The 26,341-nt window shown below is 34.3% G+C and overlaps 3 protein-coding genes across 4 annotated transcripts; all 3 read left to right on the top strand.

Annotated features, from left to right (window-relative positions):
- The first annotated feature begins 924 nt into the window (after positions 1-924).
- LOC127798003 (probable aquaporin TIP5-1) lies at positions 925-2,228 on the top strand. Its single transcript, XM_052331270.1, has 3 exons — positions 925-1,180; positions 1,267-1,517; positions 1,803-2,228. Exons 1-3 carry the CDS (start codon positions 1,003-1,005, stop codon positions 2,175-2,177), a joined length of 804 nt encoding a protein of 267 aa, XP_052187230.1. The 5' UTR covers positions 925-1,002; the 3' UTR covers positions 2,178-2,228.
- A 1,271-nt stretch (positions 2,229-3,499) lies between these two features.
- LOC127798506 (structural maintenance of chromosomes protein 2-1-like) lies at positions 3,500-19,922 on the top strand. Of its 2 annotated transcripts, none has more exons than XM_052332116.1 (21): positions 3,500-4,102; positions 7,112-7,792; positions 7,954-8,097; positions 8,182-8,472; positions 8,561-8,746; positions 8,864-9,028; positions 9,130-9,189; positions 9,886-9,948; positions 10,582-10,673; positions 10,968-11,064; positions 11,541-11,657; positions 11,782-12,000; positions 15,172-15,312; positions 15,406-15,573; positions 15,651-15,835; positions 15,980-16,073; positions 16,146-16,234; positions 16,353-16,578; positions 17,452-17,526; positions 18,784-18,911; positions 19,572-19,922. In XM_052332116.1, exons 1-20 carry the CDS (start codon positions 3,785-3,787, stop codon positions 18,901-18,903), a joined length of 3,531 nt encoding a protein of 1,176 aa, XP_052188076.1. In that variant the 5' UTR covers positions 3,500-3,784; the 3' UTR covers positions 18,904-18,911; positions 19,572-19,922. The 2 variants fall into 2 exon arrangements, with proteins under 2 accessions (XP_052188076.1, XP_052188077.1); XM_052332117.1 differs by having other exon boundaries at positions 18,784-18,932.
- A 2,665-nt stretch (positions 19,923-22,587) lies between these two features.
- LOC127797452 (NADPH-dependent aldo-keto reductase, chloroplastic-like) lies at positions 22,588-24,237 on the top strand. The gene is made up of 5 exons (XM_052330369.1): positions 22,588-22,730; positions 22,935-23,122; positions 23,229-23,472; positions 23,599-23,778; positions 23,951-24,237. Exons 1-5 carry the CDS (start codon positions 22,605-22,607, stop codon positions 24,179-24,181), a joined length of 969 nt encoding a protein of 322 aa, XP_052186329.1. The 5' UTR covers positions 22,588-22,604; the 3' UTR covers positions 24,182-24,237.
- Positions 24,238-26,341: the final 2,104 nt, after the last annotated feature.

Raw genomic sequence — 26,341 nt, 5'->3', positions numbered from 1 at the left:
TTTTTGTACCCACTTTTAATTTAAATTTAATTTAATTTTTACATGAGTAAAAAATACATTTATATCATAAAAATATAATTTTTATAATAAAAAATGCATTTACTTACCTTTGAACTTAACAATCTTCCCATTTTTTATGATGACAAAAATTTCATATTTTACCATATATAAACATAACTCCCCCTAAGGATATGTTCCCCTGAATTTATGCATAATTTTTTTGATAAAATAGTTGATTAATAAAATATTTTATATAAAGGAACATATTAAACTTATCAAATATAAGGTAATTATATTCATTTTGCATAAAATAGACAAATCTAAGAATACATAAGATGAAGATAAAAAATAAAATATGAGGTCCTTTCTTTATTTTTTTATTATAATCAAACTAAGATTCACTCTTGAGATGGAGGAGGGGGAAAGTAACTTTAGAGTTTTGTAAGTCGATTTATTGGAGCTAAAATTATGAATTTGGCTCCTTATAGACAATTTTGACAAAGAAAATGGTTGCTCGTTGGATATGGCCTAATGAAATTTAAGTTAGAGCCTCAAATTAGTTATTATTTTAAATTTTTTAGAATTAAATTAATTTTATATTCTTGGAAATATTTAATAAATTGTTATAATTTAAGACTTAAAATCAAATTAATTCAGCAGTACGTACGTACGTAGGACTCTTAGAGCCCACGGGGAGGCCCAATCTCAGAGATTATTAATTCAGCAGGCCCAAAAGAAAATGACGGGGGCCCAAATGGACAATCCATGGCCTACACTAACCGCCCTGAAAACCGCTAATCCCAAAATCCTCCAACCAGAAACAGCCACGTCTCGATTGACAGTTATGATATGAAATTCCATTCCGTTTGCCGAGACGCTGCGACCCCTCCTTCCTAACTCAGCATATATTAAAACACACTGAGCCGCCATCTCTCTCTCTCTCTCTCTCTCTCTCATCTCCGTTCTGAATTCGAATCCGAAACTCGCCACTGGAACCATCCGATGAACAGATTATCCGATAAGTTCGACGCACTGTCTTCTTCTTCTTACTCGGCAATGGCGTCGCTGACTTCTCGACTAGAGCACGCGGTTAAGCCCGACGCTCTCCGAGCCTACCTCGCCGAGTTCATCTCCACTTTCCTCTTCGTGTTCGCCGCCGTCGGCGCAGCCATGGCTTCAAGTAAGTCCTCTTTAGTTTTCTTGGTTTCGAATCACATCTAAAAAATTTAATAAAATTGAAATTATCTATACATTCTTCTTTTGCAGGGAAGATGATGCCGGATGCGGTAGCAGATCCATCGAGTCTGGTCGCTCTTGCAATGGCAAACGCCTTCGCGTTGACCGTGGCGGTTCACGTCGCCGCCAACATTTCCGGCGGCCATGTGAACCCGGCGGTGACGTTTGGGATGGCGGTTGGAGGTCACATTAGCATCCCCATGGCTATCTTCTACTGGATTTCGCAGTTGCTTGGCTCTGTCATGGCTTGCCTTCTCTTGAAATTCACCACCGTCTCACAGGTGCCCCATAAAATTTCAACGTCACGGTGAATCACAATTAATCTGTGATCAATAGTATTTAATTTTTCTTTATAGTTCCAATTTTGGTAATTCGTTTAGACAGAATATTTAATATATCCCTCCGTTAATTTTGAATTATTTTTAAATCTAATTTCACCAATTTAACCCGACGATAAGGACTAAATATTATTGTCCTCGATGGATCATGGCAATTTCATATATAAATATTTATAAATAGATTGAACCTTCAATTTTATGAAGCAAATATTTGGATACATATTGCAGCATGTTCCCACCCACGGTATCCCTCAAGAAATGACTGGGTTTGGAGCGTCCATCTTGGAAGGGGTCATGACTTTCGGGTTGGTCTACACTGTCTACGCGGCCGGGGACCCGAGACGCGGCCCATTTGGATGCATCGGGCCGTTGGCAATCGGGTTCGTTGTAGGAGCAAATGTACTGGCATCTGGGCCATTCACGGGTGGGTCGATGAACCCCGCTTACTCATTCGGGTCTGCTCTTGTTAGCGGGCATTTCAAGAACCAAGCGGTTTATTGGATCGGGCCCTTGATCGGGGCATCTTTGGCGGGTGTGCTATATGATAATGTTGTTTTTCCTGCCCAAGTACCCGGAATTGCGGATGGACCAATTGGGGTTTAAGCGAAGCATTGGCCACTAATATTGAATTGTGTATTATTCCCTTTTTTTGGTGCTTATTTGCTACTAAATTCGGTGATTATATGAATTGGATTCTTATTCTTGCCGGTAGTAATTTTACTTTCATTTTTAAATTTCAATGACAGCCTTTTATTCACATTTTACGTTGAATTCGTTTTCTTTTTATTTATTTTTTCAATTGTTTTGCTTTAAAAAGTGACACATCCATTACTATGGAATATAACAGAGCAAAAAAATAAATAAAAATATGGTTTTGAAAATTTATAAATTATTTTATCACCCAATACTTGTTAATAAGTAATTCAAACCAGAATGTTACGAGTTAGCAATTTTTCTATGTATATATACTATAATTGAACCAGATTACAATTTTTCTAACAGGTATTATTGAGAGTAAATTGCCCTATATCTCGTGTAAACTGGGGGAAATTCCTCTAGAAGATTTTATGATTTTTTAAAAATTCAATTTAACTATATTTCATTTGATTTTTATAGAAAAAATAACTCACTATGGACAACTTACCTTATAAAAATATACTAAAATGGATGAAGACTAACGGTTGTAATCTATACAAGAACAGTAGTTAAATCATATTAAAATAGTTTTAGGACCCTTAAGTTAAAATTTGAAATTAATTAGTTAATATTTTAATTTGTAAACCTTATAATATCATTTTTAACAAGAGTAATGTTAGAAATTATGATTGATAATTATTTCATTAATTATGTGTCGGATATTAATTATATGAGATGTTAGACAGATAAGATAATGTTACGTAGTCTCTTTAGTCTCTTTCAATTAAAATGTGTCACATAACTGATGACATCATTATCAATCACGACTCATAATATTATTTTTTTTAGCAATAATGCTAAAAATTGATGGCACATGAGGATTTTGGAATAATTATTTTTAAGAATTATTCCATCACTCTATTTGTCATTGTTTGGAGAATATTTAATCACCTTTGTATACCTACACAGTGGCTAATTCTCATTGTTTATTTTGGTAATTTTTTTTTTCTTCTCAATTTTTTATGGGTTATGGTGACTAGAACTATAACGGTGATGGGTTAACGTATGATTTATTTTTTAAATTTTAAATTTTTGTCACTATATTTTTCATTAAATTCATATAATTTAACTTAATTATTATGTTTAAGTAACACCGTGTATGATAAAAAGAGATGTTTGAGTAATAAAATTAAACTACAAAAATCTCTAAAACAAGGAGAAATCTATCGATAAATAATCCAAATGGCATTGGAGATAAGTGGAATTTACAGACAAATTTTTTTTTATTGAGAAACAGGAATCCATCGTCACCATCGCCAAAGGAAGCATTTCCCGCCTCATTGTTCCCAATGTCTCTTCAAATTTTCGGAACCCACAAACGACCAGCTGCCTGTGGACACGAGATCAAGCTCTGACCCTCTTTCCATTTCAGCAAATCACTTCCGGGGTTCCCCAGTCCTTCCGTCCAATTCTCTTTCCAGTGATTTCCCGGTTCGCCGAAACCCTAGCGCCAGTTTCTGGTTCTACTATCGTCTTGCTCAGTCCACGGCTTACGGTTTTGAATTGAAGTCGAAATGCACATCAAAGAAATATGCTTGGAGGGCTTCAAGTCTTACGCGACGAGGACGGTGGTGTCCGGCTTCGATCCTTACTTCAACGCCATCACCGGCCTTAACGGCTCCGGCAAATCCAACATCCTCGATTCCATTTGCTTCGTTTTGGGCATCACGAACTTGCAGCAGGTTCGGGCCTCGAACCTTCAGGAGCTTGTCTATAAGCAAGGCCAAGCCGGGATTACCAAGGCCACTGTCTCGATTGTGTTTGACAATTCGGATAGAAGTCGAAGTCCTCTTGGGTACGAGGACTGCCCTGAATTCACGGTGACCCGTCAGGTGCGCTCGTTTTGGTGTCTCGTTTTGTATTTGAAAGACGTATTGGCTTGAAAATGACTTTGAATTGCAAAGTTTGTTGTTTTTCCCATTTCGTCATGACCTAGTCGAGTGACTATTTCTTTCTACCTTGGTAAATCAGGGTTAAAATATAGGAAAGGCCTCTCTTGTTAGGATGGGGATATTGACACACCTATTCTGATACCAACGCACCAATATTTGTGAAAGACAGAATCTATCCTTACAATTTGTATTATAAATAATCTTTTAAATAATGAAAAAGCATTCGCTTATTTTGGTTTCAACATGTGTCATATACCCCTAATTCCAGACAGGGCCATGGGTATTGACATTCAATTGATACTAAAATCCGTCATTAAATTTTTCCTGCCTAGAAGTACAATGTCTTGAGATTTTTCTATATGGTCAAGAAATAGTGAATTAGGCAGCATTAGTTTGCTGCTGCATTGATGAAAAACATTTCAATCGTTGGCCTTCTCGTTGAGGGGAAAAACCAAGAGAAATAAATATAGTTAAATGTAGTCATTGATGATTTAGCTGGTACAGAGATTGTTACTATTGGGCCAAATCAGCATTCATGATGGAATTAACAATAAATTGATCAATAAAAATTACAACACTAACAACATATCAAGTCGTATTCCCTAGGTGGGGATGGCTACATGAAATTTAGTTTGCAAGTCCTTTCTATTTATGACCATATATTCTGTACTTCCCTTAGAACTCATTTATTCTTTGTTAGTATTGGATTGTGCGAGTAACACACAAATCAAGAGAAAAACATGTTGCTCAGTTAATAAGCTTGGGGGGGGTGTTGAATTGGCCTTTTTCAACAAAAGGTCAATTTAAGATTGAGATGAAATATTGGTCAATTTTGTCCTTCTTAAAAATCAATTAAATTTTGAGAAGAGGAGATATAAGGAAGCAAGTAAAACACATAAGCTTGAAGGTTTCACTATACTGCTGAAAAATCCTTAGCTTTTTTGATGGGAGCTAGTAACCTTAATACATCCCTAGCTTTCATAAGGAGCTAGCAGCCTGATACAACCCCTTGTCTAACAAGAACCAAACTTGGAGCAAGTAAAAACTCCCTCACAATAAATGTGAGAACCCTCTTAACTATAATGGTGAGTAAATACAACAATGAATGACTTACAACACTTCTCCAACCCCTGAATTTAAAAGTTTTGAATTGTCATAGCATCTCTTCCCTCTTCTTTAACACTTGAACAAGCTTGGAAATCAAGAACTTTTATATTTTTTGTTCATTCCAACTTCTCACATTTAAAACCCTTCTCGCTCAACAGCCATTGGACAGGAAAAAAAATTCAGAAGAAGGGTTTTCATAAGCTTGAGCATGCTTTTTCATGCTGATTTTTCAGGAGGAAAAAAGAGGCTGCAGAGAACTCAGAACTCTCTAAGCCTAATAAGAAGAGAGCACACCAGAGACAACATGTAAAATCAATTATGATAACACTCAAAATAGCCATCTAAGGTCAACTATGTAAAAAGAGAGAGACTTTAGTGATATAGACAATTCTGAGACATAAAGAGAGTTTATCTCGTTTGGGAAATCTGAAACTTCATCTTTAATAAGAAAATAATCAGAGAAAAACAGCCTTTCACAGAAATGAGTGCGAACTTAAAATCATTTTGAAGAATGGTCAGTTACAGCCAAACTCAGAGATGAAGGCTTATGAAGTATTCTCAAGTTAGCATTGACATTCAAACGTCTAAAGATATAGGCAGTTGTCTGAATTGTAACTCGCCTTTCCTTTCAAATCTTATTGCCCTGATTTAGACGTCTGATAGTTTCTCTTCTGTTGTCTGAGGTGGCCAGGGTCTTTGTTCAAACATTTCATCTCTGTTTAGACATTTGAGATTGTTGAGCTAGAAATGACAAAAGCTTTTGCCTTGGTTGTTCTTTTGAGAGGCTTCTTTAGACATTTAAAGTGAAGTAGCAGTTTTGGAAAGGAGAGAAGAAAATAGGGGAGGAAGAAGGAGAAGTGGAGAGGGAAAAAGAGGTTTAGCAAGGAAGCATGGGAAGAAATTTAATTGTATATTCCAAGTTGATCACCCCTTAATCACATCTATATTGGATATTTATGAGTTAAAGGTAACTCGATGTCCCAAACTAATGATACTAAAAATAAAGCAAAAATCTAATCAATCTTACCATAAATAGAAGAATAAAATCTACAATCTAAAATCCAAAATTTAAATGAAACCTAAATCATAATATCAGAAATTAAAACTTTACTTCCATGTATCAGGACATGGGGGAGATTTTGAGGCTTTTCGAATTATAATTGAATTACATCAATGATTTACTCAAGTCTTATCTCTTTGCCCTAGTAATGGATGAAGTCACTAAACATATCTAGGTAGAGGTGCCTTGTTGCATGCTATTTGCTGATCATATTGTTTGTGGACAAGACAAAAGATTGCATTCAGAAAAAATCAGTTCAAATATCTTGGATTAATCATCCAAAAAGATAGAGAGATTTGTGAGTTTGTTTCCTATAGAATTAAATTTAAGGCAAAATTGTTGAGACAGAAAAGTGCATCAGATGTTTAAGATTTTGTTAGAGTTAAAAGCAAAACTTTATAAAACAGTTATAAGGACAACTTTTTTGTATGGCATATCATGTTGGGCAGTAAAGCACCATGGACATGGCATGAGCATAGTGGAGATGAGGGTGTTACACATACAAGAAAAGATAGAATTAGAGATGAGGTTATTCATGATAAGGTTGGAGTAGCTTCTATCAAAGGTAAGATGTGTGAGATATAGTTTAATATGGTTTGGTCATGTGTGAAGAAGACCAATAAAGGCTTCTTGTGAGAAGCCCACTACAGTCATATGGGGCTGGACTTCACATCGGGTAAAGCCCACTACAGTCACTATGCATTTTCTCCATTGACAAATCCATTTTCCTAGGGGAATTTTTTACTTGAGAAGTATTGATAATTTGTTTGCTAATTTTGTAGATTGTGGTTGGTGGAAGGAACAAATACTTAATAAATGGGCATCTTGCGCAGCCTAGTCGAGTTCAGAATCTTTTCCATTCTGTGCAGCTTAATGTCAATAACCCACATTTTCTCATAATGCAAGGTCGCATTACCAAGGTCCTTAATATGAAACCCCCTGAAATCTTATCCATGCTTGAAGAGGCTGCTGGGACAAGAATGTATGAAACAAAGAAAGAAGCTGCTTTAAAAACGCTTGAGAAAAAACAGAGCAAGGTGGATGAGATCGATAAACTTCTTGACCAGGAAATTCTTCCAGCTTTGGAGAAGTTGAGGAAGGAGCGGATGCAATACATGCAATGGGCTAATGGAAATGCAGAACTGGATCGACTGAATAGATTTTGTGTTGCTTATGCATATGTTCAGGCAGAGAAGATTAGGGACACTGCAATTCACAGTGTACAGGAAATAAAGGGCAAGATATCTGAGATTGATGATAACACAGAAAGGATGTGCACAGAAGCAAAGGAGATGGAAACTAAAGTCTCAAAATTGACAGCTGAAAAAGAAGCAAGCATGGGTGGTGAAGTAAAAATTTTATCAGAAAAAGTAGATGCTCTTTCTCATGATCTTGTGAAGGAATCTTCTGTACTGAAAAATCAAGAGGAAAGTTTGAACACTGAGAAAGAAAATGCTGAAAAGGTATGAAGGTGTAGTAAGTTGACAACTTCTTCATTCTAAAGAAGAATTTGCATAGATCCCCATGCCTGGTGCAGCCTTTTATTTTGATTTTGTAGTTGTTGTCTCTCTGCTTTTTATTTTTTATTTTTCTCACATCTGCATTTCGTGTCCTGGGTTGCAAGATTGCAAGAAGCATTGAAGAATTAAAGCATTCTGTAGAAGAGAAGGCCCATGCAGTAAAAAATGCCGAAGATGGTGCAGCTGACTTGAAAAACAGAGTTGAAGAACTTCATAAGAATTTAGAAGAAGATGAAAAGGATTATCAGGTAATGGTTACTATACTTTTTAAGAATTTTGTCTTGATGTTGCGTGTGTTCATATCCTTGACTGTTATGTATTTTGGGGGGTAGGGTGTCCTAGCTGGAAAGAGCAGCGGAAATGAGGATAAATGTCTTGAAGATCAACTAGGTGATGCCAAAGTTGCAGTTGGAAATGCTGAAACAGAATTGAAACAACTGAAAACAAAAATTAACCATGCTGAGAAAGAGCTGAAAGAGAAGACACAACAGTTATTATCAAAGCGTGAAGAAGCTGTTGCTGTAGAACATGAGTTCAATGTGAGGAGAAAAGAAGTAGAAACTATTAAATTGGCTTTGGAATCTCTTGCATATGAAGAGGGGCAAATGGAAGCTTTACAAAAGGTGTGCTCTTACAAAGTCCTTAATTTGGTACAAATTGTTCTGTTTATTGCAAAGTTTAGGTTGTAAAGCATGTATATTGTTTGGGCAGGATCATGCAGCTGAGCTAGAGATGGTGCAGAAATTAAAAGAGGAAACTCGAATTCTCTCAGCACAATTGGCAAATGTGGATTTCACATACCGTGATCCTGTGAGCAATTTTGATAGGTCAAGGGTGAAAGGTGTTGTTGCTAAACTTATTAAAGTGAAGGATGGCTCTGCTATGACTGCCCTAGAGGTTGGCATTTACATGATTCTGTATACTTGCTTTACTTCAGAAGTTATATTTTGTTGCAAATTCCTGACATGTTCTAAACATAAATATTCAGACTGATTTTTTGCTGCATCCATTCAGGTTACTGCAGGTGGAAAGTTGTTTAATATTGTAGTCGACACAGAAAATACTGGAAAACAACTGCTTCAAAATGGGAATCTCCGAAGAAGAGTTACAATTATACCTCTGAACAAAATTCAATCCCATCCTATTGCTCCTAGATTGCAAAATGCTGCTGCTAGATTGGTTTGTCTCTGTAATTTCTGGTTCTTTTTTTTTTTGGCTTAAATTTCTCTATTTCCCCTTACTGTTTGTATTTCACTGAAGCTTATTGTGCTACTTTCCAGGTCGGCAAGGGAAATGCAGAAGTTGCACTCACTTTGATTGGATATGACCAGGAACTGAAGGTATCAATTCTCTCTTGTTATGCAGAAGTTTCCATCTTTTTTGTTGCTGACTGGATTGTTGATGCGCCATGACCCAATCCCACATCGGTAGTCTACTATGGAGGTTTTGGGTATATTACTTTGCCCTATGAGCCCATAAGTTACCTTCACTTAGCACTTTTGGGAGAGGACCAGTGGTATAAATGGTTTGAAAGCCAACCCAGGATTGCTACCGTGTGGGTGCTTGCCAAGAAAGAATTCTGAATTTGACTTCGGTTAGATTGATCAATGTGGGATTTTTGGCTTGGCTTGGATGCCAAGTATTAAAGGAGGGGGTGGGGGTTTGTCATGACCCAATTCTACATCAATAGCCTACTAGGGAGGTTGTGGATATATTACTTGGTCTGATGAGCCCATACTTTACCTTTAGCTAATACTTTTGGGTGAGGACTTGTGGTGTTACATGATGTGTTTGGTAATGCTGAAGAATGTAATTGTTGCTTTATTATGGAGTGTACTGTTATTTTCTGATAAAGTGTCTTTCCTAATTTTATGCCATCATAGACCATGTTTATTTGGCTGATAACTATAGGAATGGATGTGCCTGAAGTCTAACTAGTATATGTGCTTTTATTTTTGCTTCTGTAAGAGAATTTGGTCTTAGGTTAGTTGCTTCTTGTTTACAACCAACATAAAGAGGACTCTTGTGTGTTGCAGAGTGCTATGGAATATGTATTTGGTTCAACCTTTGTTTGCAAAAATGTTGACGCAGCAAGAGAGGTAATCTTTTCAGTAACCCATTTGCCTGATATGCTTTTATAGATGATAATCTGCAAGGATAATTGTTTCACAAGATGTCATTTTGTTTTTTTGTGTGTATTTGTTCCTGTTATGTTTATGGCAAGTTATATTTATTGTTGTTGGAAATCTTGCTTTCAAGTTTAGTTATACATGAATTCTTGTTAACTAGACAACAAAGCTCAAAGGAGCAGAGAAAATGCTGTGTTTGGTTTCTTACTTGGAAGTGTGAAATTACTTTTTGCTGCATAGCTCAGGATGACTACCTTTTGCTGTTGACCTCTCTTTTTTTTTCCTAGTTTTTTCTGGAGTTAAACATGCTATTACTTTTATGTTATGTTATAAAATATGTTCTACTTCATGTGAAATATATTTCACTCTTTGAACTTTTCCTTTCTTGGCATTTGTACTCGTATGAAACTTATTTAATGTTTTTGCCTTATTGCATTGACACTGCTATTGTGTTGACCATGCTTTGGGTTAATCTAGCCATACAGTTTGGGATTATTCACGTGGAACATTATTCATTTTCAAACTTCATCCATGGAATACTATTTTTTTGGTTGGTTTTTGGTTCATTTTGATCTCATTTTCACCTCAATGGCTGGTCCTTAGGTTGCTTTTAATAGGGAAATTGGCACCCCAAGTGTGACTCTTGAGGGTGATATATTTCAGCCGAGTGGACTCCTGACTGGTGGAAGTCGCAAGTAAGAATTAATGTCCTTGATCTTCAGTTAACAGTTTGGACGATGATGGTTTTGCCCAATCTTGAGAATGCAAATAATTTATAATGTCATTTAAGTGTTACTTCACAGGACTTTGCAGAAACATTATCACACTGACATGGAAACTAAGTTACATTTTGCTGCTCACTTGTATCTGTTTTTTAAGATTGCTAATGAGCATAATCATAGTCTCTGTTATTTTTACACAAGGAGATGCTTTGGTTTAGTTTATTCTCTTCTGGTATACCAACATTCTAAGGCAACTAATTTTTGCAGGGGTGGTGGTGATCTGTTAAAGCAACTTCATGCTTTGGCAGAGGCTGAATCTGAACTGTCTATTCATCACAAGAAGTTATCTGAAATTGAAGCCAAGGTGAATGTTTGATTATCCCTGTCTTTTGTGGCCCAAAATAAAATGAAATGAGCGAGAATAAAAGAAGAAATCTTTGGAGCTTTAAAATTAGTTTTTTTCTTTTCAGTTGGTGTATCAGAGTTTTTAATAATCTCAACCATGTTCTTTTATTGTCCATATTTGTAGCTGTTCTTTTCCTCTTTTTCCTAACTAGTTATGGTCCTTCAAAAAGCCACGTGAAGTAGAATTCTTTTCTGTCTCTTTTTTCCTCTTAATGCTAGGGGTGTGTGGCGATTGTAAACTATTACTGTCACTTGAATCTTTATTCCCAGGTAGTGATGGTGGCATTTCTGTATTTGATATATTACTTCTGATAGTCATTGTGAATTTTGCAATTGAACTTGACTATTGTAATCAATTTTAACAAGAAGCAATCCTGTCATATTTGCTAAAATTCTGATTTTGTTTTGTTGTCTTCTTCTTGCCTTGACATTCAGATCTCTAAGCTTCTTCCTGTTCAAAAAAAGTTTGGAGACCTTAAGGGACAGTTGGAGCTGAAGTCTTATGATCTTTCGTTATTCCAAAGTAGAGCTGAGCAGAATGAACATCACAAGGTTGTTTGACTTAGCCTCTAATTAGCAGTCTGAAGTGAGAGTTTAGCTTAATTTATTAGTTGGCATAATGACTCATTTTATGTTTACTGGTACGTTATTTTGATTTTCTTATTTTCTGGTGTAGCTAAGTGAGCTTGTAAAGAGGATTGAGCAGGAACTTCTAGAAGCAAAAGCTGCTGCCCACGAAAAGCAACATCTGTATGAAAAATGTGTCACTGCAGTGTCATTGCTTGAAGAATCAATCCATGATCATGCTAATAATCGAGGCAAGAGGCTTAAAGATCTAGAGAAAAAGATCAAGACAATAAAAGCTCAATTGCAGTCAGCATCCAAGGAACTCAAGGTAGGCACTGAAATTCCTTGGATTTATCATAAGTATCCAAGTAAACCCTGTGCAAGTATTTTTATTCAACTTCCTCCAGTCACTAAATTGGTTCATGACTTCTTGTTTACGCGAAGGTAGCTATGAAGAAATTCTTTTTCAGCATAATTTACAGCTAGATTTCACTTCAATAGAACATCTATATAGCCACCTCCCAACCCTGGTTCATTGTAATGTGTTCCACACAAGGCAGATAGGGTACTTTGTTGGTTCTGCTAGTGACATTGTTCAGTTACTGAAATTGCTACTATGAGATGAGAAGATGAGAATTCTGAGTATATGCCAGTACTATGACTTAAAGACATTGTTATTCTGGGAAGCATTCATATCAGGAGGGTGCTTAATCTCATGGAAATCTGCTGGGTATTATTCTATGAAGAAGTAACATAAGGAGGTATCTGTCTTTCAGGAGTTAGTAGTTAGGATTTGGGGTTCAGGGTATTATTCTATGAAAGAAGTAACATGAGGTATCCATCTTTAGGAGTTAGGGTTTACTATTTGTCCAAATTATGTTCAACAAGATTTAATTTTCTTGATGATATCCCCAGTACTTGGATCTAGAGGGGTTTTAAGGGTTATCTTTTAAGAAGATTAAACTCTGGAATGATTTTATAATAGTTTTCATCATGGGAGGATATATATGCATTTGAAAATACCAAGGCAGTCTGCTTTTGCTGGCAGTATTTTGGTGCCAAGCAAATCCTTCTATTTATGTGATTTGGAAGAGTGCCTATAGATCATGCCTTCCTGTAGAGATACCTAAGAAAAATAAACTTTGCTCTGATCCAATCATACATAGGTTATAGGACTGCATTGTCTGCTGGGCCCTGCAACCATGCACCAAGCGTGGGGATGTGACTGCACCAGTGAACAGGTCTAAGAAAATGACTTATGATGTAGGTCTGAGAACCAGATACCTCACAAGAGAAATTTGAAATTTCTAAGATTTTCAGCAAATGGCTATTTCTAGGCATGAGCATATTTATGCAAAAATTTAACTTCTACATTGTGTGAAAAACAGGTAGTATAAAGTGACTCGATTTATCCTTAAAAGTGCCATATTACAATACAACACCATGTAAACATACATTACTATGTCTTAAACAGTAAGCTCACAGCTTGGTAGCATGTAACCTTTTTGCCTTCGTGTTTCTTTGGTTTCAGCCGGATGGAGACAAGTTCCATTAAGGCAGGTTCTTGGCAAAACATTTAAATGGGTTGAGCTAATGCTTAGTAAGGAAAAGTACCATGCATACATAAAATACAAATGCTGCATCTTGAACCTGTAAGGACCCTGGAGCTTTTCATACAGATAAAAGGTCATAGGGATGGCCAAACAAATAGGGGACCATTAGGATGTCCAACATACAGATTACCATGCAAGTGTGCAAAACATGGAGAATTTCTGTACAAAATGTGCCGTACATACCACAATATCCATGCATCATCTGATTCATGAATGCATGAGGACTGTAGGGACTTTCGTACAGATAAAGGACTGGTGATGCCCAAACAAATATGGGACCTTGGTGATGTCCAACTTACAGATAACTATGGAAGTACGACGAATATGTGTGCAAAATACTGGAAATTTCTTTGCCTGAACTTGTGATGTGATGGTTTGTTCCTTGTGGTTTGAGGAGGACTCACTCAGAGTTCATCTTGTCCCTTGTTTCCGTTTTTTTGTTATTTGCAACTACCAGTTGACCTGTTAGAAGTGTGAGGTGACCAGCAGGTTGCCCATGTTGGCCACCTTTTCCTGGGGTGAAAGCAAGCAAGGATGCAACTAATTCAATTTCCAATTGGCCATCTGGCCATGTCTTGGAGCGTACAAATTGTACTCCTAACTTTTGGAGAATTTTGGGTGTAAAGAGGCATCACTGATAGTTCCAAACTAAAGCTGCCTATTGGTAGCTTGTCTGTCTAGGGGGTTTCAAATTGGATTTTCTCTTGAAGTACCTTGAATTTCTTCAAGACCTTGCCAGAATGTGTTTGTTGGTTGTTTTGCTGTGTGAACTTGGTAGATACAGTCTAGTTGCACAGCCTAAAGTCTTCAACATATCAATTTCATGCATTCTACTTGACCTTGTTGTCAAATATTAGTTTTTAGTTAACTGTGTTGGAAACTACCTGATACTTTAGCTTAGGTTGGGGTGGTATTGTACAGTAAGAAGTGTTTCTGATGCAGAACAGCCAGAAAAGAGAGATTGAAGAAGAAGAATAAGTAGAAGAAGCAAGGTTGAGAAGGAGAGAAATAAAATCAATAACTCTGTGTTGAGTATTTGAATAATCAAAATGTGAATTCTCTGAATACATCATATGCTTATTTATAGGCAAAATCCAATCCTAACTGTAACATAATTATAAAATCTTATTCAAACTATGATCATCTCAACAAAATAAAATAAAAAAAGAAAAGTCTAAAATCTAGAATTTAAATAAAATAAGAGAAATAACTAAACATCCTATCATAATTACACTACCTATAATTATTTTAACAAAATAAACAAAAATCATAAAAACCTTAAAGTAAATCCATATTCAAATAAAGTCTAAATCTTAATAGCAAACATTAAAATTCAATAATACTAACTTATCATTAGTTTCCTATGCTATGAATTATTATAGAACTGAATGCTCTTTAAGGTACCATAGTATTATATATAGAGGTTACAGATATGCTCAAACAGTAGGTTCAGGTAATGTTTGCTTCAAATTGAAGTTCTTTACTTTTATGGCATAATTACAGGTGGAAGTTCATTAAATATGGACAGAAAAAATGAGCCAATAGTCTTCAATTAGTTTTTTGATTTGTCTATAGTTATAAGGTCATGTGCATTAATGCAATGAATTTCTTGAGAATATTTTGTATGGACTTTCGATTCCTGCAAGTTTTGTGTAATGACTGAAGCAATTTTCTTCCTTATGTACTGTAATTGAGTTTCCTAGAATAATGATATGGCGTTTAAGACTGCTGTTAACAAGTTGTAATTTTTTAATACATTATAGAAGTATGAACTTTCATCACGTGTTATTTGGATAAGTGTTTCTCTTCTATGCCAACTTTACTTTCTAGTACAAAAATCTCAATTGAATTTCAATTTCTTTTGACTTTATTATGCATGTGATTAGGGTCATGAAAATGAGAAGGAGAGGCTGTTAATGGAAATGGAAGCTGTCAAACAGGAGTGTGCAGCCTTGGAGGTTCAATTAGTTTCTGTGCAGACACATATTAACAGTCTTACTTCAGAAGTAGATGGACATAGAACCAAGGTAAACTGCAAAATCTTGTTTTTTGGTTAGTGCTCACCCCAATCTCTTCCAGCCTGAAAATTGTTAAAAATGATTCTCCATTTTCTCTCCCAGATTGCTTCCATAAGAAATGCTCATGACCAGGCAGAGTCTGAACTTGATCTATTTCGTTCAAAGATCAAGGAGTGTGATACAAAGATTAGTTGCATTATTGTGGAGCAGCAGGTGTTGCAACGAAAAATTACTGAAACTAACATTGAGAGGAAGAAAATGGAAAATGAGGTAATGTGTCTGGTGCCTTGTATGTAAGCCCTGCACTTTTTGGCTCATAACCCATCATTTGCTTGTTTTTCTGGCAGGTAAAACGGGTGGAGCTGGAACAGAAAGATTGCTCCTCAAAGGTTGAAAAACTAATAGAAAAACATGCTTGGATAGCATCTGAGAAACATCTCTTTGGATGTAGTGGGACAGATTATGACTTTGAATCCTGTGATCCTCGTAAATCCAGGGAAGATTTTGAAAAATTACAAGCTGAACAATCAAGGTATGCATGAGACTGCTAAGCATAGCCTTTATATGAACACACCTATGTTTTATTAAGAATGTTTACATTTACCAAGTGGTTTCATAGTCATTTTCAGCCATTGATTATTTAGGAATTCTTCACACTTTTTCCTCATGTGTTTAGCCTTGAGAAGCGAGTTAACAAGAAAGTCACAGCAATGTTTGAGAAAGCAGAAGATGAGTACAATGATTTAATATCCAAGAAGAACATAATCGAGGTTTGTAGCTGACAACCTGCTGTATGTTAATTACAAAATTATCTTTACTTATTTGTGGTTTGTCTTGCATAGAATGATAAATCAAAAATCAAGATGGTGATTGAAGAGCTCGACGAGAAAAAGAAAGAAACACTGAAAGTTACTTGGACTAAGGTTAACAAGTAAGTTGGTTGGATTGAGATTGAGTTTAGCAAGTATTCATTTAATTCATTTTTGGTATGTTTCTACCATTTTTTGTCCCTAAAGAAGATCACACTCACTTTTATATTTTATACTTAGTGATTTTGGATCCATATTTTCTACCCTATTACCTGGGACAATGGCGAAACTAGAACCTCATGAGGGAAGTAGCTTCTTGGATGGCCTTGAGGTTCGTGTTGCATTCGGGGGTGTTTGGAAACAGTCCTTATCAGAACTTAGTGGTGGACAAAGATCTTTACTTGCACTTTCTCTCATCCTGGCATTGCTTCTCTTCAAACCAGCTCCACTTTATATACTGGATGAGGTGAACTTGTTTATTTCCTTGAAATAGAGCCTTTGACATGTCTAATCTCTTATTTTTAATTCCATTGCATGCACGTTAGAAGGATTCATGGCATTTCATTTCCAATTATCTAATTAGTGAAAGCATGTAAGAAACTTAGAAGATAAGGCATGCTGTCAAATAAATTTCATGATATGAACTTTCAGGAGCTTCACATTAGTAGGGTTATTAGGTTCTTTTTGTACACTGTTTTGGAATAGGCTCACCTCAATAATTTTGGTGTGGTTCATCATCTGCTTTCTTTATGACATGGCTGTGCTGTGAATCTATGTTATCAACGTGTAGCTCCTAAAGCCTACCATGTTCAACAAAAATAGTCTACCAGCAACATTTTTCTAGTATTATAAAATGGAAATATTCATTTCTCGGGATTATATTCTATGCTTTTGTTCCCTTAAAATAACAAAAGTTTTGCAAGACTAGTTTAAATGCTTTTTACCGTCAACTGGTCTTCAACCTGCTGAAAAACTTGGAAAAATCAACCTGATTTTTGCATTAGAATAACTTCAAAATATGAATTTGGATTGCAGAAATTCACACTTATTTTTGACATAAAGAAATGGATACAATGGAAACATCACCAAGACAGGCAAAACCAAAACCACATAAACGACAAACTAAAACAGTTCATCATGGCTTGTGGATATTCACAGTTTGGTTTTGTATTTTCAGTTATCCTAGAAATACGCATATAATCTTCTGTTTTAGTTTGATTTGTAAACAATTTTCTTCAATGGTGTTGTATGTTTGATTTGTTCTTCTTCATAATATTGTTTTTGGGATTTTACCGTGTAGCACTTCTAGTCTCCAATTATGTTGTTTCTACTGATATAGGTTGATGCAGCTCTTGATCTAAGCCACACACAGAACATTGGAAGAATGATCAAAACCCACTTTCCACATTCACAGGTTTGATGCTCTTTCATGTGGTCAGTGATGTTTTTCTGCTTTATTTTCTAACTTCTTTGAGAAAGACTACCAGTTAGTTCTCAAGCAGTTCAAATTTTAATTGTTCTTTTCAAAAGGTTTAGAAGAAGTTTGATTTTGTTTCCTTTTAATTCCAGCTTTTGTTTTCAACATTTTGAGAAAAAAAAAGAAAAGAAACCACTGTTTGGTAATCTGTTATTTTTTCCAGAAGCATGGGGACTGTTTCACTTTTCAGACCAAGGCCAACAAGCCAAATTGGCGTGTTAGCCTTATTATGTTTTTTTCCAAAATGGCTAACCCAGAACGATCAAAATCAAGCCGTCATGCATTCAGCTTTCACTCTCCCACTGCCTTCTACTCTTCTTCTGTTGTTACCCCTCCTTCCTCCTCCTCCCATTATGTAGGCCATTCTTCTTTCTCTTCTCTCCAGTCATTGCCTGCAAGTTTTTTGTGAATCCTTGCTGGCCATGAAGAAGAAAAATTAGAATGGTTGGCAAACCCCCAAACCTTTGCCAGCAGAGAATGGCCAGCAGCCAGCAACCTCACCTGATGGAAAAGAAGTAGAAAGAGAATAAAGTCAGATCCTTTTAGGTTGAATTATTACATTAATTTATTTTGTAATTTATTTTGTATCAGATGACTTATTACTTTAATTTACTTCTCAGATAAAGTAAGCAACATTTTGTCACACAACATGTTCACTTATTTTTTGGATTTTGAGAATAGTTAGCTTAACCAAAATAACAGGTACTTTCATTTCTTCAACTGCAAAAAATTGAAATAAATACATTAAAACTGTCAGCAAATTCAAATTGTCCCTTGGTTACTTTTGTTACACCTAATCATACAAGGACATGTTTGGATAAAATATAATTTACAGCTCTGTTGATGTAGTAATGTTCTATTAAATGACATTTAAGCAGTGCTCACCATCTGTTCCCTTTTATCAAAAATAGAACTGAGGTACTTTTTTCAAAAATGTTAGTGCTCCTGATGGATAGCTTTACTTGTTTCTTTATGATCATAGAAAGCAATGGAAATATTCTCTAGTAGCTGCACAGTTTGGGTCCTCAAAATAAATAAGATGGTTCTTGTAATTAACTAATTGTTGCAAGGGATAACTTTGATACTGATTCACATTAATATTTGGCACTTTGTATGTTTCAGTTGGCAAATTTCGTTACATCTTTTTGTTTTGTTTTTTTTTTTTTTTCATTTTATATTCTTTTTGTTCTGCAGTTTATTGTGGTTTCTTTGAAAGAAGGCATGTTCAATAATGCTAATGTTCTTTTCCGGACCAAGTTTGTGGATGGTGTTTCAACCGTGCAGAGAACAGTGGCATCTAAGTCAACTAAGTGATTGATTATGTAAGGATAATTCTTAAACTGGTATATTCTTCTATATGGCGCTCTCTTCTGCTGAACTCCTTTCAAGTTAGTTTTGTTTTGGTTTGCTTATGTTTGTTAACTCCATTTATGCTATTATATATACATTTATTACATCACATTCGGTTCTCTTTGTTGATGCTGGCTTGCATTTTGTTTTTCTTGAGACCTATTATATGTACATTTTATTTTTTCAAGTTAGTTTTGTTTTAGATTTTTGTCATAAAGTTTTGGTTGCCAGGTAGCTGGTATTTAGATCTGGAAACCTATTAATGCACACAAATGGTGGTCCCAAGACATTGCACCTTCAATCTTTGACCTGCTATTCCCGCAATCAGATCTGGTGCTCCATAACAAAACAAAAAAATCGAGGGTTACTATCTCATTGATTTAGCTAAAGAAAAGAACACTGACATTTAGTTTCTTCTGCTAATAATGCATGTCTAATGTAACTATAGTAGTTCTTGAGATTAATATTTACTTGTCTTTATTTTGTTTTCTTGTATAAAAAATACATCGCCTATTGGGATTCAGGTTTGAGATTGTCATTGTTGTCACATTAAAGTTTTCCTGTAAGAACATAGTCACAAAGAGGAGGGAGACCGGAGCTTTTCTGATTAAAGTGGTTTAATGTCTTTGCAGATTGTAGCATTTCATCTTCATTGATTCAGAGCTTCAGGCGCCTCTGCATTGATTCTAAGCTGCTGGCGTCAATCAATTCCTGGGTAACCATTGGCCTCTTGTTATATGTATATTGTGTGTGCATGTACATGTATGTATTAGTAGGCATTTTAAATATCAGGATCTTCTTCTATGTATTCTCATTCTGTGATTTAATGTCTGTCCTAATGATGTAATTTGCGCCCAGTATTTGTGGTCGCTCTGCAGCTTCCCCATCATCTACTCCATGTAGATCTCTTCCGGGAAAGCACTTTAGGCAATGTTGTTGGCTTAAACTTAAAAATCATATATTACTACAAGCTCTGAACTGTCATGGTGAATTATCTCTAGTATTTTTTTTTTTTGTCTTCTGAGCTGGGTTGGTTTCAAAGCCCAAAATGATGGATTTTGATCATTAAAAAAGAAATCAGGGAAATCCAAAAACAAGTGGATAAAATCAAAGTTGCCCAGTTTCAAGGTAGTGTTTGCAGGCGAATTTGGTAACAAATCTGACAAATATATTACCTGAAAGTATGCAAATCGTTAGATAGGCGCGAAGACAGCATACAAAATCTAAAATCTTTTCGGGAGAGGAAGTGTTTGTGAAGTAATTTACATGAACATGATATACAATCTTATTACAGCAGAGCGTACGGATACGTAGCATTGGAACAGCTAAAAACAAATGAATAAAAGGGGGTGGCGGTGGATACGGCTGTGCTCCAAAATCTCAAAACATCACATGCCTTGCCTTGACGTTACTTCCAACATGTACGGTCCCAATATAAAGGATCTTTTGCCTATCCAAGGATTCTTCTCCACATGCAATAAGATCTATTTTTCTTTCTTTCCCCTTTCTCCAAGATATTCTAGCCTCTATTTGTAGATACCATTTATCTATCTGTCTTATGAGATGGTGGTTTGGTTCTTAATCTTGTTAATATTTAGATTTGTTGTATGATTTTATATAAAAAGAACTCTGAATTTACATAGTGAAATTAATGATATTATTGATAAAATATAAGATTCATTAAGCATTTTAATTTGCTAATAAGACGATTTTGTGTAAGTCCTCTACTCCTATCATGATAAAGGAGAATAAATTACTTTTAAATAGATTATCTATATATATATATATATCTTGGTTAATACAAATGAAATTGGTTGTCATAATTATTTATATATTATATTAAAATTTTGGGCAAACAAACATACTATTGTTATACTTATTTGGACATTCAATTTTAATATTTATAATAATAATTTGTATTGATATTTTATATTAATATAAATGTATAAGATATTAAGATAAAGTATAATTAAAATATCAAAGTTGACTTTTTAAATAACATTTTTGTTTTTATAGTGACACAAACTGTGAATTTTGGAGGTTGAAGTCAACCATGACATAATATAATATATATATATATATATATTTTCTCTGTTTCTTGAAGGGAACAAAGTCAACTGGGTAGCGTGGCACACACAGGGAGCCTCACCCACAATACCCATTGATAAATACTGCTGAGGGAATTCTCCATTGAATCCAAAAAATAAATAAGCAAATAAATTTGTATTTTCTAAAATAAGAGTGATATATAAATTTTTTATACAAATGATGTCAACTGTTTGACTTTTATAAAATAAATATAAATGAAAACCTCCCCATTGCATAGTACACACCAAGTGTCCTCTGCAGGTTGGGAGATCTCTGTCTCTGTACTAAGGCATCATCCTCTCCACTCGAATGTCAATGTTGTGTGCATCATATTTGGCAATCACTTTAGTAATTTAGGAGAAGGAGAAAACATAAAAAAATATTAAACTATTGTTCATCTCAAAATTCTTCTTTTCTTAATTTTAAGCATTAACTCTTGTTAGAATATTGCCGCATTAAAATAGTTAATTAGTATTTATTGCAATTCATATTACAAATAAATAATGTATGTATACATATTAAAGCAAATGAGCAATTTAATTACCCATAGTATATTTATTTAATGATTATAAACCAAAGGTAATCAACTCAAAACATATATAAAAATAGTTTATGTAAGTAAAATACTAAAGATTTTACAGAAAATGACGTGAGCCATTTTTATTATACATTATAAAGAATGAAAATAATTAAAAAAAAAAAAAAAAAAACTTACCATGTAAATGGTAATTGTAAAGAATAATGCTAAAACGTCACTATCCGTCACGTCACTGTGGGCAGCACCAGCACCCCTATTTAACTTAGTTTATTAGCAAAATACATATTTTAACAGTTGGACTTGCCATTTTTTAATAAATATTTAAATTTTTTATTATTTTAAATATACCATTGGACCTATAATTTTAAATTAACTATATCTTTAAATTTTTTATTATTTCAATCACACTGCTGAATTTATTGTTTTTAATAAATTTGTTGAGATATGTAATTTATTTAAAATTATATAATTAAGAATGTACTTGAAATAATAAAAAATTAAAAGACGCAATTGATTTAAAATTGCATTATTAAGGAATGTTTTTAAAATAATAAAATATTTAAATAAAAAAACATAAAATTACAAGGGCTAAATATGTATTTGGCCAAGTTTATTTATTAATTAATTAATTGAGTGAACAAAGTAACTGTCCGAATACACAAACATAACCTGGCAGGCATATACTTGAGGGGATTCTTTCTTTTAATTAATGAAGGATTGTTGAAATCCCCCCAGACATGGAAGATCCCATTGCTTTGATCTGTTCACCTCTTGATTTAACTAATTCCTCCATTATTAACTCCAAAGTCCAAACTAGCACAGGATTGCACCAGTATGTTCTACTGTTTATAACTCATCCAGTATTTTATATATATATATATACATATTTATTTATTTTATAGGCGTGCAGTATCTTCAAGAAACAGTTAAAACCAGTTGACTTTTGTGTGTATATATATAGAGAGAGAGAGACACCAAGTGATCATCATCATCTGCATTGCGGAAGAAGATAGAAAGAAATATATCTAGAGAGAGAGAGATGAAGTTCAATAACGATCAAGGGAGGTTGAACTGTGGAGCAACCATTCCCGTCATGGGCTTGGGCACTTACTCCTCTCAAAATGACTGGGAGGAAACCAAGCACGCAGTTCATATGGCTCTCCAGGTATGGACAGACTACGTACACAGACATATTATATATTATATATATGCATGTAAATAAGGTTATTAATCTCGTGGGTACAAAAATATGGCGTGAATGCTAGATTTCATATAGCCGAGCGATATGACGTAAGAAGATAAAAAGACTTTGATCATGTAATGTTTTTCCAGGAAAATTAATTAATTGTTACAATATGCATGCGCGCAGATGGGTTACAGGCATTTTGACACAGCCAAAATTTATGGGTCGGAGCCAGCAGTGGGAGAGGCTTTAAGAGAAGCGATTAATGCTGCTGATGAGAGGATTAGGATTGAGAGAGAAGACATCTTCCTCACTTCCAAACTTTGGGGGAGTGATCACACTGATCCTGTCTCTGCACTCCACACAACTTTAAAGTTCGTTCTTGACAGTTATACTATTTTTATATTATAATCCATCATTTTCGTTTATGTACGTTGTTATATTAAAAATAACTAATTTATTATATATATATATATATAGGAATTTGGGGATGGAATATGTGGACTTGTACCTGGTGCACTGGCCAGTGAGCTTGAAGCCATGGGCGAATTATGCAGTGCCGAAGGAAGAAGACTTTGAAAGAGTGGACATGGAAGCTACTTGGGCTGGCATGGAGAGGTGCTTGGACTTGGGATTGTGCAGGTGCATTGGCGTTAGCAATTTCTCCCCCAAGAAGCTCCACCACCTCTTGGATTTTGCTTCTGTCCCTCCCTCTGTCAATCAAGTAATTAAGTAGTATTGATTTGTATATATGTCGACGAAAACTCACAATTACTACCATTCATTCATTCGAACCAGTTTTGAGTACTGGGTATATAAATTCATGAATTATGATTATGATATTTTGTAGGTAGAAATGCATCCGATGTTTAGGCAAAGAAAGGTGAGAGAGTTCTGTAGGGAGAACAAGATCCACGTCAGTGCATATTCACCTCTTGGTGGGCCCGGGAATGCATGGGGATCGACGGCTGTGGTCAGTCACCCCATCATCCAATCCATTGCCCTCAAACACAAAGCCACCCCTCCTCAGGTGATTTTCTTTTCTACAGAAATAATTATATTTTTATAATTGTTTTCTGAAAAAATGCATTCAAAAATGAATATGTAAACATAATAATTTAATTTATATTTATACTTAAGAGAGTGTTTTTCTTTTATATATATATAAATATAATAATTAATGTTTGTACATGATAAAATAGGTTGCATTAAGGTGGGGATTATTAAAGGGGGCAAGTATGATAGTGAAGAGCTTCAACGAAGGGAGGCTGAAGGAGAACATGGGAGCCCTTGATCTAAGATTGGACGATCAGGATTTACGTGACATTGAGAAGATGGAGGAGAGAAAGATCATGAGAGGCGAGGTCTACGTTAACAAAACCACAAGCCCCTACAAGACCCTTCAAGATCTATGGGATGATGATCACATTTGATATATCAACCGCTTTTTATATAAAAATTGTTATTCATAAACGTATTTTTATTTTAAAAAAATGGAAGAAAAAGACCAATTTAGCCTCTAATTTTTTTTTTGGGGATTAATTTTGTTTTTACTTAAATTTGCCCGTCAACTTATTGAAAAATGATTTAATTCATAGGTATATTTTAGCTAAAAATAAATTAATATTCCAACAGTATGAAGATAAATTTGAGTTTAAAATAATTCAAGACGATAAAAATAAAAAAACTTAAAAGTGTTCAATTTACTCTAAATCCTAAACTCTTGGATTTAAATATTTATTTGATCGACTATATTCTTAAAGTTTAATTTAGATAAAACTTGATAAAAAAAGGTTTAAAAGTAAATGAAATTAAAAAATCTAAACTAAAACAATTCAATTAAGTTAATTTAAATTAATTCCTAAAAATTTAAGCGAAACGTGCGCATGCATTGATCATGAAAATTAAGTATAGCTGAAATCTAGGTTGACTGTGCAAACAAATTTGTTTGACCCTCTGGAATTTAATTAAATTAAAGAAAAGAGATGAAGTCAACTGTTTGACCTGTGATTCCCCCCCTGAATTTATGTTGAGGCAACCGCCCAGAATTTAAGGGCACCCCTCCTCCCTCCAGCCACGTTCAATCCTAATCCGTTGACTCCTTTAAATTAGTTGTACTTAAGGAGTACAACTAATTAAAGTATTAAAATACTTAATTATTAAGTTATAAATTAACCAAATATAATATAAATATAAAGTATAAGAGGTTAGAAAAAAAATTGAACATAAGACCTAAAAGTTTTAAGGACTTTTTTGTTTTATTATTTGTATATTGATAGATTGATAATGAGTAAATTGTAATAATTATAGATGAGATTAGTCAACTTACAAAATAGCCTCAATATTTAGAAAATAGTAATGAGTTTCCACAGTTACAAAAAAAAAAAAAAAAAAAGTTCATTTTACCCATTATTTGTTTCTCGTCTTTTTTTTTTTAATTAGTGATCAATGAAAAATTTTAATATGCTAAAAGCCTTTATTAACTGTCCTCTGGGTTGTTTCACCAATGAAAATAAATCATCTCATCAAATTTTTATATATCATCAAACAGTAATTATTCTAAATTAATGACGAAAAACTTAAAGTTATTCTTTTTAAAATCAATTCTATAATTAATAAAAAAAAATTTATATCTCTCAGATGAGAAGAGGTGAGTTTTTTTTAAATATAATATTTTCAAATCAAATAAATAAGTTCTTTCCTTTAAAAGAGATAAATATTTTTTTATTAATTCAAAAATAAATTTTAAAAGAAAAATATTAATTTTTTTCTCCTTAATTTAAGATAATAACTGTCAACCAAAAGAATAGGAAGAGATGACAGCAGATTTGGACTCACATGTTAGGGAGAGAGGTGTCAACCAAAAGAAGAATAGGAAGAGGAGACAGCAGATTTGGACTCACATGTTGGGGGGTTGGAGGGGTTACCTCTCAAATCAAATCCTTTGAATCACCCAAATGTAGTGAATCCCTAGAATCAAAAGACACCTTATCAATGGGTTTAGATCGAAGCGGACACAATGGATAAAGGAGATGAGAGATACAGAAAGGGAAATCAAGAGAGAATATATGTGTGTTGGAAGATTGATATAAAATTAAAAAAAAAAAGAAATAAGAAATAAAGTGGTGAAATTATTATAAACAAAAAGGAAGGAAGGTGTGTGTTAAAATAGTACATTGTCAAAGATAGTCATTGCAATAAAAAAGAAGGCAAGACTCAATTAACATTAGCTAAAAAGTAATACGATCTTTCAAAACACATCATTTAATTAAGAATAACATGTCATAAATTAATGAGTTTTTTTGACAATAAATTGGTAACAGTATATATTTAATCTAAATTGAAAGTTTGAATTTAAATTAAAATCTCGCACATAATTAAAAATACAATAAAAGGGTAGAATTAACCCTAAAGCTAATTTGAAAATAACCTAACAATGTGCGTGAATCAGCTAGAATTATTTATAATGACATATAAAATTGCGAATTTAAAACTAACCTACTCACAAAAGAAAATAAAACTCTGATTGAATCTTAATTTCAAAATTTAAACTCCCATATAAAAATTTTATAATCTAAAGTCATATGGTACAT

This window comes from Diospyros lotus, chromosome 3 (genome assembly GCF_014633365.1).
Source record: "Diospyros lotus cultivar Yz01 chromosome 3, ASM1463336v1, whole genome shotgun sequence".
Lineage (NCBI taxonomy): Eukaryota > Viridiplantae > Streptophyta > Magnoliopsida > Ericales > Ebenaceae > Diospyros > Diospyros lotus.
Note: the sequence above shows the minus strand (reverse complement) of the source record. Positions and strands in the feature narration are given on the sequence as shown.